The sequence below is a fragment of the Brachycentrus maculatus genome, unplaced genomic scaffold (assembly GCF_059751285.1).
Source record: "Brachycentrus maculatus isolate JH-2025_06_01 unplaced genomic scaffold, ASM5975128v1 h1tg000299l, whole genome shotgun sequence".
In the NCBI taxonomy this organism is placed as follows: domain Eukaryota; kingdom Metazoa; phylum Arthropoda; class Insecta; order Trichoptera; family Brachycentridae; genus Brachycentrus; species Brachycentrus maculatus.
In genome coordinates, this window is record NW_028281050.1 from 1712956 (window position 1) to 1725579 (window position 12624).

At 29.4% G+C, this 12624-nt stretch overlaps 1 protein-coding gene across 1 annotated transcript in view; it reads left to right on the forward strand.

Annotated features, from left to right (window-relative positions):
* The window catches only part of LOC148304912 (uncharacterized), a 103468-nt gene that overhangs the window by 41175 nt on the left and 49669 nt on the right, over positions 1-12624 (forward strand). The window contains exon 2 of the mRNA XM_088267576.1: positions 4105-4357. Coding sequence (XP_088123702.1) covers positions 4291-4357 — 67 coding nt within the window. The 5' untranslated portion in view covers positions 4105-4290. The remainder of the gene's footprint in view (positions 1-4104; positions 4358-12624) is intronic.

Consider the following 12624-nt stretch of genomic DNA (forward strand, 5'->3'; position numbering starts at 1 on the left):
TTCCTGATTTTCAGTTTTACAAATATGTGAGGGTTATCGTGACAAGTTCCTTGTCTATCATATATCTTCGATCATTTTTAATACATATAACGCGTATGTTAAACAATTTTAACCCTTACTGGTCCAATGTCGATTTTTTCCTCTTAGGTCACATGTCGCATATTATTTGACATTTTTTTCACCATTAGTATTATTTATTTAAATTCCAAGCCTACATTTTGTCACTCGTATCTATTACAGCAGTATGTGGAGCAGAGGACAAAATATTGTTTTCCAATTGGAATGTAGCTGTCTACCTAGATTTTTTAAATTTTGATGGACCGGAAAGGTTTAAAACATATGCATACTGAGAAATCCGTTTTTGTTGTGTTGCTAAAATAATATTTCATCTATTATGAAAACAAAATAATATTTCTTATTACAACTTCACTTGATTTTGTTTTTCTATAAATCTGTTGTGACACGTGTTTCAATACACCAAGCATCATTATTAATTAAACCATGTTGGTAATGATGCTGAATGGAAAAATATTTTTTTACCTGATTGCTTTTTTTAATATTTGAAATCGTGAAAATGAAAAAACCGAATTTTTTTTTTCCAAATATGTGAAACCACACAAGTGGACGTGTCTGATTTTAAAATGAAATGATAAAAATAATATTTCCCCCCTTCCCTTATTGAAATTTTCCATAATGCTCGAACCGCTCCGTCCCGTATTATTATTAACCCTAATTCCGAAAGCGGTCAATTCCGGTCTTCAGTAGTTCCGCCTTATAATAATGTGGGTATGCATAAAATATGAGACGATATTATTCATCCATGATGTGACACGCAGAAAAATTGACTACGATTTTTCTAACATTTTTCTTACATTAATATAGTATTTTTGACGAAAATTACTGCGATATTTCGTTTCTGCCAAAAGAATATCTACTACCCCACCAATTTGACACAAGGAACATTTTAAAATAATCCACACACGCACACGCACACGGACACGCACACGTTATAAAAAGTAAGAAATAAGAAAAAAGGACATTTATGGTTACATCTACATATTATCAAAGTGAAATAATATTTATAATTGATATTTTACTTGTCCGCCTCCGTAGTGTAATGGTCAGCACGTTTGGCTGCCGTACAATCGATTCCGGGTTCCATTCTAACGGAACATGTATATGTAAGTGATTTTTCACTCTAATATTTATTCCATGTTACCCTGGACTGGTACCTGAAGCGGAAGGCTAATCACTCTTTCTTCATATGTTAACAATCAAGATAATACTGCGTTTATTTATATTGTGCAGTGCCCTATGCACCATCGGCATAAGCGTTGAATAAGAAATTTTCTTTGATAAACTTTTTCTCCAAATCCATTGTCACACGTGTTTTAATGCGTTTCGTATCATTATCAAGTAAACTTTGTCTGATAATGATGATGAAACACGTGTAGATTTGAAGAAATAGTGGTATTTACTATGAAAACTTCAAATAAAAAATGCATAGATTTCAAAAATAACTGCCAAATCAATTTACAATACAATATTGTAACATACTATATTTTGAGATCTCTATATAGATGAAAAAGTCTGGGCATTTATGGGACTAAATAAAGCTCCGTAAATGCCCAGACTTCCATATTCTTCTTCATATTTGCTGAAATGTCAAAAAATAAAATGAAAAATAACTCTAATAACTCTATAATTGAAGATAATCCAGATTTGTGAACAACCATTTGGACACACTTAAAATGTTGTGAATAATATAACAGTTAACATACATTTCATATAATGATTGTACTTTTATAGGTTACATACAAAATAAATAAAATAAAAAATTATATACACGACAAAAAATAACTTTGTTTAGAAAACGAAGGGGTCGGTTCGTAAAAGGTTACTAAACTCTCTTCAATGTATGTATTAGATGAGGATACTTGATTAAATAAACTGCAAAGGCTTTATATTGTCTCTTTCATAATAAAATCAATATATCAACAGAAAGTATATAGGCTTCAATCGGGTAGGTCGGTGGGGTGGTTCAAAAGACTCCAACCTCAAGTGTCTCGGCCAATTGATCGCCCAACCCGAGCGGGATTACTTCAGTCGCCAAGGAGATTATTCTTGAACTTCCGAGTTTTAAAAAAATATGGAAATACAAAAAAAAATGGATTTATAAAATATGTTTTGTAAATACTTTAAATAAGCTTAACAATTAATATGTAATTCTATCATACCCATTGTCGTTTTGTCATTTGGTCAGCCGGTACAAACTGTTGAGTTATCATCTCTTAAGTGTTGTACGATGTCTATCAGGTATTCCTTGTTTGAAAGAGTAAAATGATATTTTCGCGATCATTTGTCAGGAATTTAATTAAGGTAAAAATCGAATGAACGTAGTTTAAGTTGAAATAGTAAAAGTTTGGAAAATAAGAGCAGAAGAATACCGAGGAAAACTTGTCATGATCAAGTATTTTAAATACTTGAATGATATCAGGTCAGTCTATTTTCTCTGTCTACCTCTACAGAGAAGTGGGGGAATGGTTTGTTTGTAAAGTATCATAGTATTAAACAATAATTATTATTATAAAGGGTTTTTTTAGATAAACTATATATATATATATATATATATATATATATATATATATATATATATATATATATATATATATATATACATAAATATATATATTTATATATATATATATATATATGTATATATATATATTTATATATATATGTATATATATATATATATATATATATATATACATATATATATATATATATATATATATATATATATATATATATATATATATATATATATATTTACGTGATATTTAAAAGTTATTTATTAGTGTTCGTTGTTGTTCAAGAATCACCCCCGGTTTTAAGAGCCCCGACACTTTCTTCTTAAGACCTCCATTGAATAGCAAAGAATAGGCCAACTCGGCAGATGTCCTTCGGCTCGGCCTATCTATAGATGCTGTATAATATAATAAGTTTGTCGTAACACGAGAACCTTAGCGAGTAACACTGAGGGCGGTTTAAAATTCCCAGACCATTAGGGGAGGCTGAGAGAGCTTTTAAGTCCCGCCCCTACCACGAAGGCCATATCTCCGTTCAGATAACAGAAATTACACAATTTGTACAAATTATTTGCAATTTTATGTTGTATAAGATATCTCGATTGATAAAAAATTAAATAATATACAGGGTTTTTCAAAATACAAGGATTTTCATGAAAAAAAAAATTTTTAAGGACTATTATATGAGAAAATAATAATAGTAAATTTGGATAACTTATATGGCGCCATTTTCGTAAAAAAATAAAATATATTTTTTACACTTGTCATTTTTTGTATCATATTCATAAGGTTAATGTTGTTCTAATGTTTTTTTGACCTTCTGAAATAAACTCAAATTAGATACGCATGGATAAAACAGATAATTAAAATCAAGTTTATTGTTTAAAAAAACATAATTTTGAAGGCAAAACTAAAAGAACTGTCAGTATGTTTTATTTATCCCGAATCACACAATGATTTTTTTTTTAATTCTGGTAAAGTATATAAAAACAAAACGCGATTTACGAATTTCAACTACAAGTACACTCTATTTGTAAAGTTCATTACAGTATCATTCAATCAGGTGAATGTGTGAGGTGTGAGCCGGAGATTAAAAAAAAGGAGAAAAATTAAATAACTTTTGTAATTTAACTGTAATTAATGAATGTGTAAAATAAATTACTCGATTCAGCAATTCAATCATAATAAAATGTGGTCAAAAAATATATATTCATCTTAAATGTAACTTGGATGGTTCATATATTAAAATTCATAAAAAATGGATCATATATTATACATATATACACATACAAACATACATAAATACATAAATATACAAGCATACATATACGTAGATAAATATTTTCACATATACACACATACATAAATATTAAAGGTTCTTGTAAATATTATAATAAGCTAAAAAAGGTAGTTAAGGGTTAATTACAATGCATTCTTGGCATACATTAAATGGCTCTTTCATGATATATACGATAGTACTGTGTGAATAAATCTCTTTTTTTCTTTTTTTCAGAGCGTCAGAACAAAGTGAAAATTCCGAATATAAATTAGGAAGTGAAAAGGTTATTGAAGTTGAGTGCAGTGGTGTTATTTCATTGTTTTAAAGTAAATTACAGTTTCTTTTGTCTCCGCTTCCATAGCGGCTGGAGTTATTTGTTTGGGACAGAAAAAAAGAAGAAAAGTAGTGGAAAAAGGAAAAATGGATCGCTCGGCGAGTCTGTGGGGATTTTTCTTCATTTTGCTCTATGCAAGCTTCGTCGCTGCAGGTAAGAAAAACGCTTCTAACTTGTATTTTATATTTCATGTTTTTGTACGAGAGCTCACCATTAATTTTTTGACTTATAATCGTAACTATTTTGTATAATTTTATTCGCCTACACAGGTGAAATAGTTACAGCTTTCGGCTACCATGATGGAGATCTCTGTGTCGATTCCCAAGAGAGTTAAAACAAAATTAATTTATTAATCACATTTATGATTAATTAATATCACCCTACCTCAAAAGCAGGACTGATTGACCCGAAACATTAAATATTTGAGTAATTGTACAAACGATGAATATTTTTTAAAGGTTCAAAGAACTTTCTTATACTTTTTGAAAATAAAGTACTTAATATTATTTAGCATATGAATCCTGTTTTCCGATTGTGATTTTCTATGACCGACATAAAATATAGATAAGGAAAGAAATGAGATATTAAAGATGATAATAATTATGGTAATAATTTCATATTTTTCTTTCAATCAACCATTTTATATAACCATAAGTTTATCGAGTCTATAATATAATGATTATATATTTAATGATAATTTGCACAAATCCTTGAACCCAGAAAACATATAATAAACGTATGTTATACATTGTTAATAAGTATATTGAGGTCGCAAGATAATATACATACTAGGGTTATAATGATCGACAAACAGCCTTAAATGAAGCCTTACGCTTCCGGTACCAGTCCATGGTAATATTAAATAATTACTTTGGAATAAAAATGTGCTTATATTTATTAAAACTCTCCTGGGACCTGGGACCTCGAACCTGGGACCTCCAGCACGGTAGCGAAACGCGCAAACCGAACGGAGGGAAATATACATATGAATCAAACTGCCACTATATAATAATGGTTTTAAAATTATCTATTTTTATGTACATTACCTACATTTATCATGATATTGAATTAATTTATTTGAATTAAAAAGAAAACAACTTTATCTTGTAGAGCAAATCACCTTCTGAATTTTACATTATTTTATTTATTTATTTATTTTCATAATACATAGATACATTCAATATACATATTCATTTCATATATACATTTATTATACGTATTACGGCTCTTTAGGCATGGCCTGTGTTGAGCCGAATACTAGCATGTTAATACAATTTTTATATAATTTTATTTTTATTTTTTAATAATATATTTTTTTTAATTATTGGATTATAAACATAACATACAGGAGATACAAAAATAATTTACAATTCAAAGGTTTTTCAATAAGATAATTACACCTGGACTTTAATTAATTCGCTTTCTACCAATTTTTTTTCTATAACTGTTTAGTTCTAAGAATGAATTCATTCAATATTTGAATCCTGAAAATATGATGGTAATATTATTTTCATAATCTCACTAGCATAATAAAGAGATATTATGATATAATAACCAGCTTCTTTTTTCATCTTTCTTATACAAACTTTCATCAGAACATAAAAAATTTGCTGTTACTTAACGTGTATATTGTATAACAAGATAATGCTGTTACTGTCCAAAGAACGTAACGCCAAAATCAGAATATTAGGGTAAAATGAAATGTATGAAATCTTAAATGTTTTTCTGTTTTATAATTATAAAAACAATAAACTTGTTTTGCTTTTTAGATTGTTTTATAAAAAATAGAACTTTATGAGGTTCCGTCTTAATATTTGAGCAACAAATAGCAAAGGAGTACAATCTTTAGCAGGTTTTAATGAAAATCATGTTTTAAAATTTTACATTTCATTTTTTGTCTTATTACTCAAAATAAACATTAAATTGTGTTTTTAATTTCTCTTTTCCTATTTTTTATTGTTTCGTCATTCACTTTGTGGTAAGACAAAAATAGTTACAACAAAGTAATACTCAAATGGTAAAATACCAACTGTTTTATTGACAATTTACTTTTTTTCCTTCATAAAATCCTTCAATAAAGCACTTTATAAGTATGTAAAATTTACAAAAATAAATGATGTTAAAAAAACATTTTTTCTTCTTTTTTTTATTAGTAATTGAATTCTTTTTCATGTACACAACAACAATTATAATAAATAAGATCATATTTTTTTTTATCTACAGCTATTCTAAAATATCGAATTGGTGTTGCAGTGGAACCAATCTCAAAGTTTTTTTTAATGTAAGATATATCCTTTGCCACGTCTAAGTTCAAAGTACATCTAAACTATTACCCTAATGACTAGTGGGACCACTTACAAGAGATCAAAGTCAGGATGGAAATAGCGAGAAACTACTTCCTCGAAGTGCGTGACCTCCTTACTCAAAGCAAAAAAGACTTCAACCCCAATCTGCGCTCAAAAATTGTACGGTGCACATTCTCAACATAAAAATTCAAGATGTACGTTTTTAATATTTAAAAAAGGTAACTATCCATCACGCCGCTTCTCCGCAGGGGTAGGCAGAGAGAATAAAAACGCCACACTACTGTCTTTGCAAACATTCTTCGCCTCCATATTCATACATCTCCTTATGCAAACAAACAAAACGTTTAGTTTTGAATAATTTTATTTATCTAGTATTCTCTAGTTATAACAAACAAAATCACTAAAATAAAGGATAACGGCTATTAACTGCATTCGGGTATTTTCTGTAACACAAGGACACACATATTTATTTAAATAGGTGTGTGTATTAACATATACTGTGTTACGCGTTTGATCACAATATCTAGAAATTTGAAGAATTTAAGAAGTTAAGTTGTCAATCATGGATAGAATTGATGAATGTTACACGTATGTAAAGTAATCATTTAAAGCAGACCTATGATGATCGTGAGCCCTGTAAATGCCCAGACATCTCTATTCTTCTCATCTATGTTGAGATGTCAAAAAATATATAAAAATTGTACTTATGTATATCACTGTTAATTTTATTTAAAACAAATTAAACCCTTATCCACACCCTATGGTGCATAGGGCACTGCATCATATAACCGCAGTGTTATTTTGATTAAAGAAAGGTGATCAGCCCTCCGATTCAGGTACCAGTCCAGGGTAATATTGAATAATATTAGAGTGAAAATCACTTCTATTTATTTGAACCCCCTGGAAATTGAACCCGTGACCTCCAATACGTAGCCCAGCGTGCTGACCATTACGCTATGGAAGCGATCAAAAATTTTAATGCATAAATAAAATATCTTAAATTAATATAAATTTTAATAAATATATATACTACATATTTGCAGTAACCCCTCAATATATAGCCACACCGTAAATTATACCACAATGATGTAATATTCCATTCATTGGTAATTGAAAATTGATGTTCCCGCGTCTATAATAAAGATTTTCCTCCATGACACTCGAACAAGGCTCTCGAGTTTCCCTTCATGTGGTGGCTTTGTGATTAAGTCTATTCTGTTTCGCTTTGATGTTTCCTTAAGAATAAAACACTCTTGAATAGCGTATATCGTTGTCTTCCGAGTAACGTCATTAGGTTTTCCTCTTAACGCATGAAACAAGCGAGAAAAGCAAATCTACTAAATTTGTTTAATTTTTTATATGTACCTAATATTCCAAGTTCAGTGGCACAATTTCCTTGTGAAGTGTTTAAATGCTAAAAAGTGATTTATACTGTTGTTTATTTAATTGATTTTTTTTGTATTTTTATTTATTCAATATTAATATTTATTCAACTGTAATATTTATTCAATATTACCATGGACTGGTACCTGAAGCGGAGGGCTGATCACCTTTCCTTCATATGTAAACGATCAAGATAACACTGCGTTTATATGACACAGTGCCCTATGCACCATTGGGGTGCGGATAAGGGTTTTATTATTATTATTATTTTTATTTAGAATTTTTGAAAAATTTCAGTTCCGATTTCACTATTTTTTTTTCAATAAAGAGGCCGGTTTTACTGTTTTTTTTTCAAGAATACTGAAATAACAAATGAGTGGAGAAAAAACAGTTAAATTAATTTATGAATCGAATGTAGTTTGCAAATAAAAGCGGAAAAATACCGAGTTTGTTCAATTTCAAATAATTGAAAGTGGTCAGGTCAGAAGTCGTAATAATCGGGGAACATCATACTGTACTGTCTGTATGCAGAATATTATACTCTAAGTCTGACTCGTGCAATCTATCTCGGTCTGGTCTTCTTGCCGTGAATAATATCTATCCCATTTCGCGTGACAAATGTAACATTTTCACATCCTAAATGAAAGAGAAACGCTAATGAAACAAATATAAATACATAAAAATATATTTCACTGCATGTTATAAAATGTACTTGCCATGTGAAAAGTTTTAAACACACCTTAAGGTTAAAAAAAATATTATGTGTGCTGATGACCTACAATAAGGATGGCATACAGACATTAGAATGAAGGTGGGCGATAATTTTATCAGCTTGCAAGATGGTCAAACACCAATCCGTCAAAAGATTACAAAATATAAATTCGTTTAATTCGAAATATCTGTGGTATAAATCGATCTGATAAAAACTTTTTTGAACAAAAATTCCGTGTGTGATTTATAGAATGTTCCATTTCTAAAACTTTAGCCGGAAAATTATGTATACTCGCACAAATATATTATCAGGATTAAAGTACAAAGTTTAAAAAAGTAACGAAAAACTAAGGTTTTAAAGGACTCTCCAGTGGTTTTATTTAATCTCGAAATTAAATTGGTGTTTTCAACAAAGTTTCGCAAGGCACAACAGCTTTCAATAAATAAATAAACTCAGTTTAATCACAAATCGTGTGCTGATTAATTTTATTGAAATAATTCATAAATATCGAGTCCCGTGGTAACTATCGCGTAATCTAATTCAGAGTTCTACAGTTTTGAGCCCACCCTTACACATTTAGATACTTACTACTAATATCAGGCCACCTAGGCTTACAAAAATAGTATGAAATTAAAATATTTGGGTATGTATTTATGTTTATACAAGTCTTTAAAAAGTAAAAAAAAAAACACAAAATATTCTACCATATTTTTCATCGAAGTCTCTGGAGGGGTTATAAATAACTATCGACTAGTTTATATGATCACTTTTTACACTAGAATTGTGTTACTTTTTATCACCATTCTGCCTTGTTTGAACATCTTTATCACTCGCTTACAAACAAGTATATATTCAACAACAAAACACTGATTTACGTATGAGTAAGAGAAGACATCTTGTGAGAAATTGCAGAGTGTGAAGTATTACTGTATTGTGAAGTAATTGCATTGTCTCTTTTTATCTAATGCAATTTTTTCACCGATTTTTTCTGCATATATAAATAGATATCTGAAATATCATTTTAATTTGCGTTTCTTATTTTGTTTATTTAAATTGAATAATAATTTACAACATTTGGATACACTCAAAATGTTGTAAATAAATTATCTGGTCAAATTATATGCTTAAATAATAAAAATGAAAATGATATTTTCTGGCGTTTCTCATGTGTGTGATTATAATCCAGGATTCGGCCCTCACATACTAATAAAATAGTTTCTGTTCAATAAAAAGCTTCTTTTCATCTCACCAATAGATGTCTCTAGTGAAGTTCTAGTAATTTAAACATAATGTTTCGAGTTTAATATATATTTTAAAGTTCCAAGAATTCGAGCATTGTGGTTGTCAATCATGTGTGGAATTGGTGAATGTTTCACATGAGTAAAGTGATTACTAAAACCAGCCTTTAACAGTCGTAAACCCCGAAAATGTCCAGACTTTCACATTCTTCTTCATCTTTGATGAGATGTCAAAAAATAATATGTAAATTAATTCACTAATTTAAAGGTCAAATGATTAAAAAGTGAATAGATTGCTTATATTAAATTCATTTCGTAATGAATTTAAATGATCTATTTGCGAATGAAATATGAAAAAGTGAATTTTAAAATAACGGAAAGAATGCGAGTTGCCAACAAATCCCGGATATTTTTATAAAACGAAGATTTAGTGTAAATCTGTCAGGAAAGGCAACTTGTTGGAGAGTTGTTTCACTCGGGTCGGAGTTTACGATAAGTCATTGTTTGAAGGGCCAGAATTAGGAATTCTCCATAATAGGGTCCGATTCTCTACAACCGCTCAGAGCGATAGACGCTCACATTAAGGTATGAATTATATGATTCGTTGAAGTTTTACATCGGAAAATATTAGTCTAACAGTCGCTTAAAATTGAGCCGTTTTGAGAACAGCAAGTTTGAGCAGTCAGTGGGTGTTGATATTGATATCTTTGGATGTTTTCAATAACTATTTTCAGCTTTCGACGTGTTATTGGTTGGTTTAAGTGATCAGATTACATGTCCACGTGTGCAATAATAACATTCACTTAATATTATGTGTTGTATTCACCATTCGATTAATACACTGTGTGACATTTATAATTTACTCAGTGTAACATTCACCATTACATTAAAACAATGTTTAACATTTACCATTCACTTAAAATACTTTGTAACATTTACAATTCTATTAATAAACTGTTTTACATTTACAATTTACTTAGTGTTACATTCGCCATTCGATTAAAACAATATGTTATATTTACCATTCACTTAATATAGTATGTAACATTAACCATTCTATTAATACACTGTGTAACATTTACAATTTACTTAGTGTAACATTCACCATTCGATTTACCATTCACTCAATATACTTTGTAACATTCAACATTCTATTAATACACTGTGTAAGATTCACCATTATTCCTATGTCTGAACAACCAGATTACTGGTATTGTATATTTCACAAGACAGTGCACAGGTTGGCGCCCTTAAATTCTATACTGTAAGTCCTGGGGGGTTAAAATAAATACAAAGGTATATGTTCACTTATTATTAAAAAAATATAAATACGTTTATATTTTTAATATTACCCTGGTTCCTTAAGGGCAGGGCTGATCATATTTTTTGTGTTCAATGATCAAGATAATTCTGTTTATTTAAAAAATGCCATGTGCACCATTGGATCCGGATAAAGGTAAGAAGAGTTTAAGAAAAATATTTTCGTGTCTGAAGAGATGTATAAAAAAAAACAATCCCTCTTAGATTGAATGTAATCTTGTAAAATTTTTAACATACTCAAAATATTGGTTTTAAATCACTATTTTTTATTAATAAATACGAACGTTATTAACAGCTTTTGTGAGTCGTTTGTAGAGAATCGTACCACAAAAGTTTCCGCCGGCCTGCGTCGCCGCGTAGTCAAACTCGACGATTAATTTATTGCTAACTTAAATAAGGACTAAGTAAAAACGATTCCTAGATGGCAGGAAGATTGTTCTAAGTCAAGGTGCCTTTGGAGAGTATTCAAACAGCAATGTTCCAGAAAAGTTTGTCAATAAAACTCTTAAGAATTTTTGAACTCGGATATTTTGAAATGTTTTATGATCATTTGAAAAAAAAACTTTCATATCATTAAAATTCTTTGATCAATTCTTTTATGTGCTGTCGAAGCATGAGCCCTTAATGTTTGCGCACAAAATCATCTTGAAGCATTCGAAATGTAAATATTTAGGAGAATTTTTCTAATTCTATAAACAGCAAATAAAATGTATGCATTTCTCTAAAAGCAATATATAAGATCAATTCTATCGTATGCTGTTGAAGCATGAGCCATAATTTTAAATCAACGCACATACTTGCGCCCAGCCATAAATATAAATAAATTGTATTAAATACATTCGGTATCGTAAATAATTCGACAGATAGTTAATAAGCGCTGGTATCTCACTGCATTCTTTATCATATATCGTAGTCGTACAGGAGAAAGTGACCGACTAACAAAACGTAAAATGTTCAGGAGGGCCATTTAAGTCGATTTCGCTTGGCAAGAAAATAAACATCAATGCATTTGGTCATTTTTAACAAATCAATATATTATACTTTCAAGTTCAAAATCGCTTTGGGATTTTTCCAGGGCAATATTAAACTAGTAAGATGTCAAATAGTCGATAATAACTATTTTGTAAAAAAATGCACTTGGTCACTTTCTCTTGAATTACTACGATATGTAAATATTTCACATATTTATACTATGAACGTCGATAAAAAAATCAATCGTATTTTTATGCATTTTAAAACAAATGAGATACAGGGTGTCATTTTTAGATTGTGACGAAAATAAACAAAATAATAAAATGAAAAAATAAAAATTCTCATAAAATGTAACTAATAAAACGATAATAATTACGGGCGCCAACCGATAAAAGCGCCAGAATGAAAATATTCAAAAGCAACAAATATATTTATTATTTGCACGTGGAATGTCTTATGAAAATGTCAATTGTTTTTTGTATATTTTAA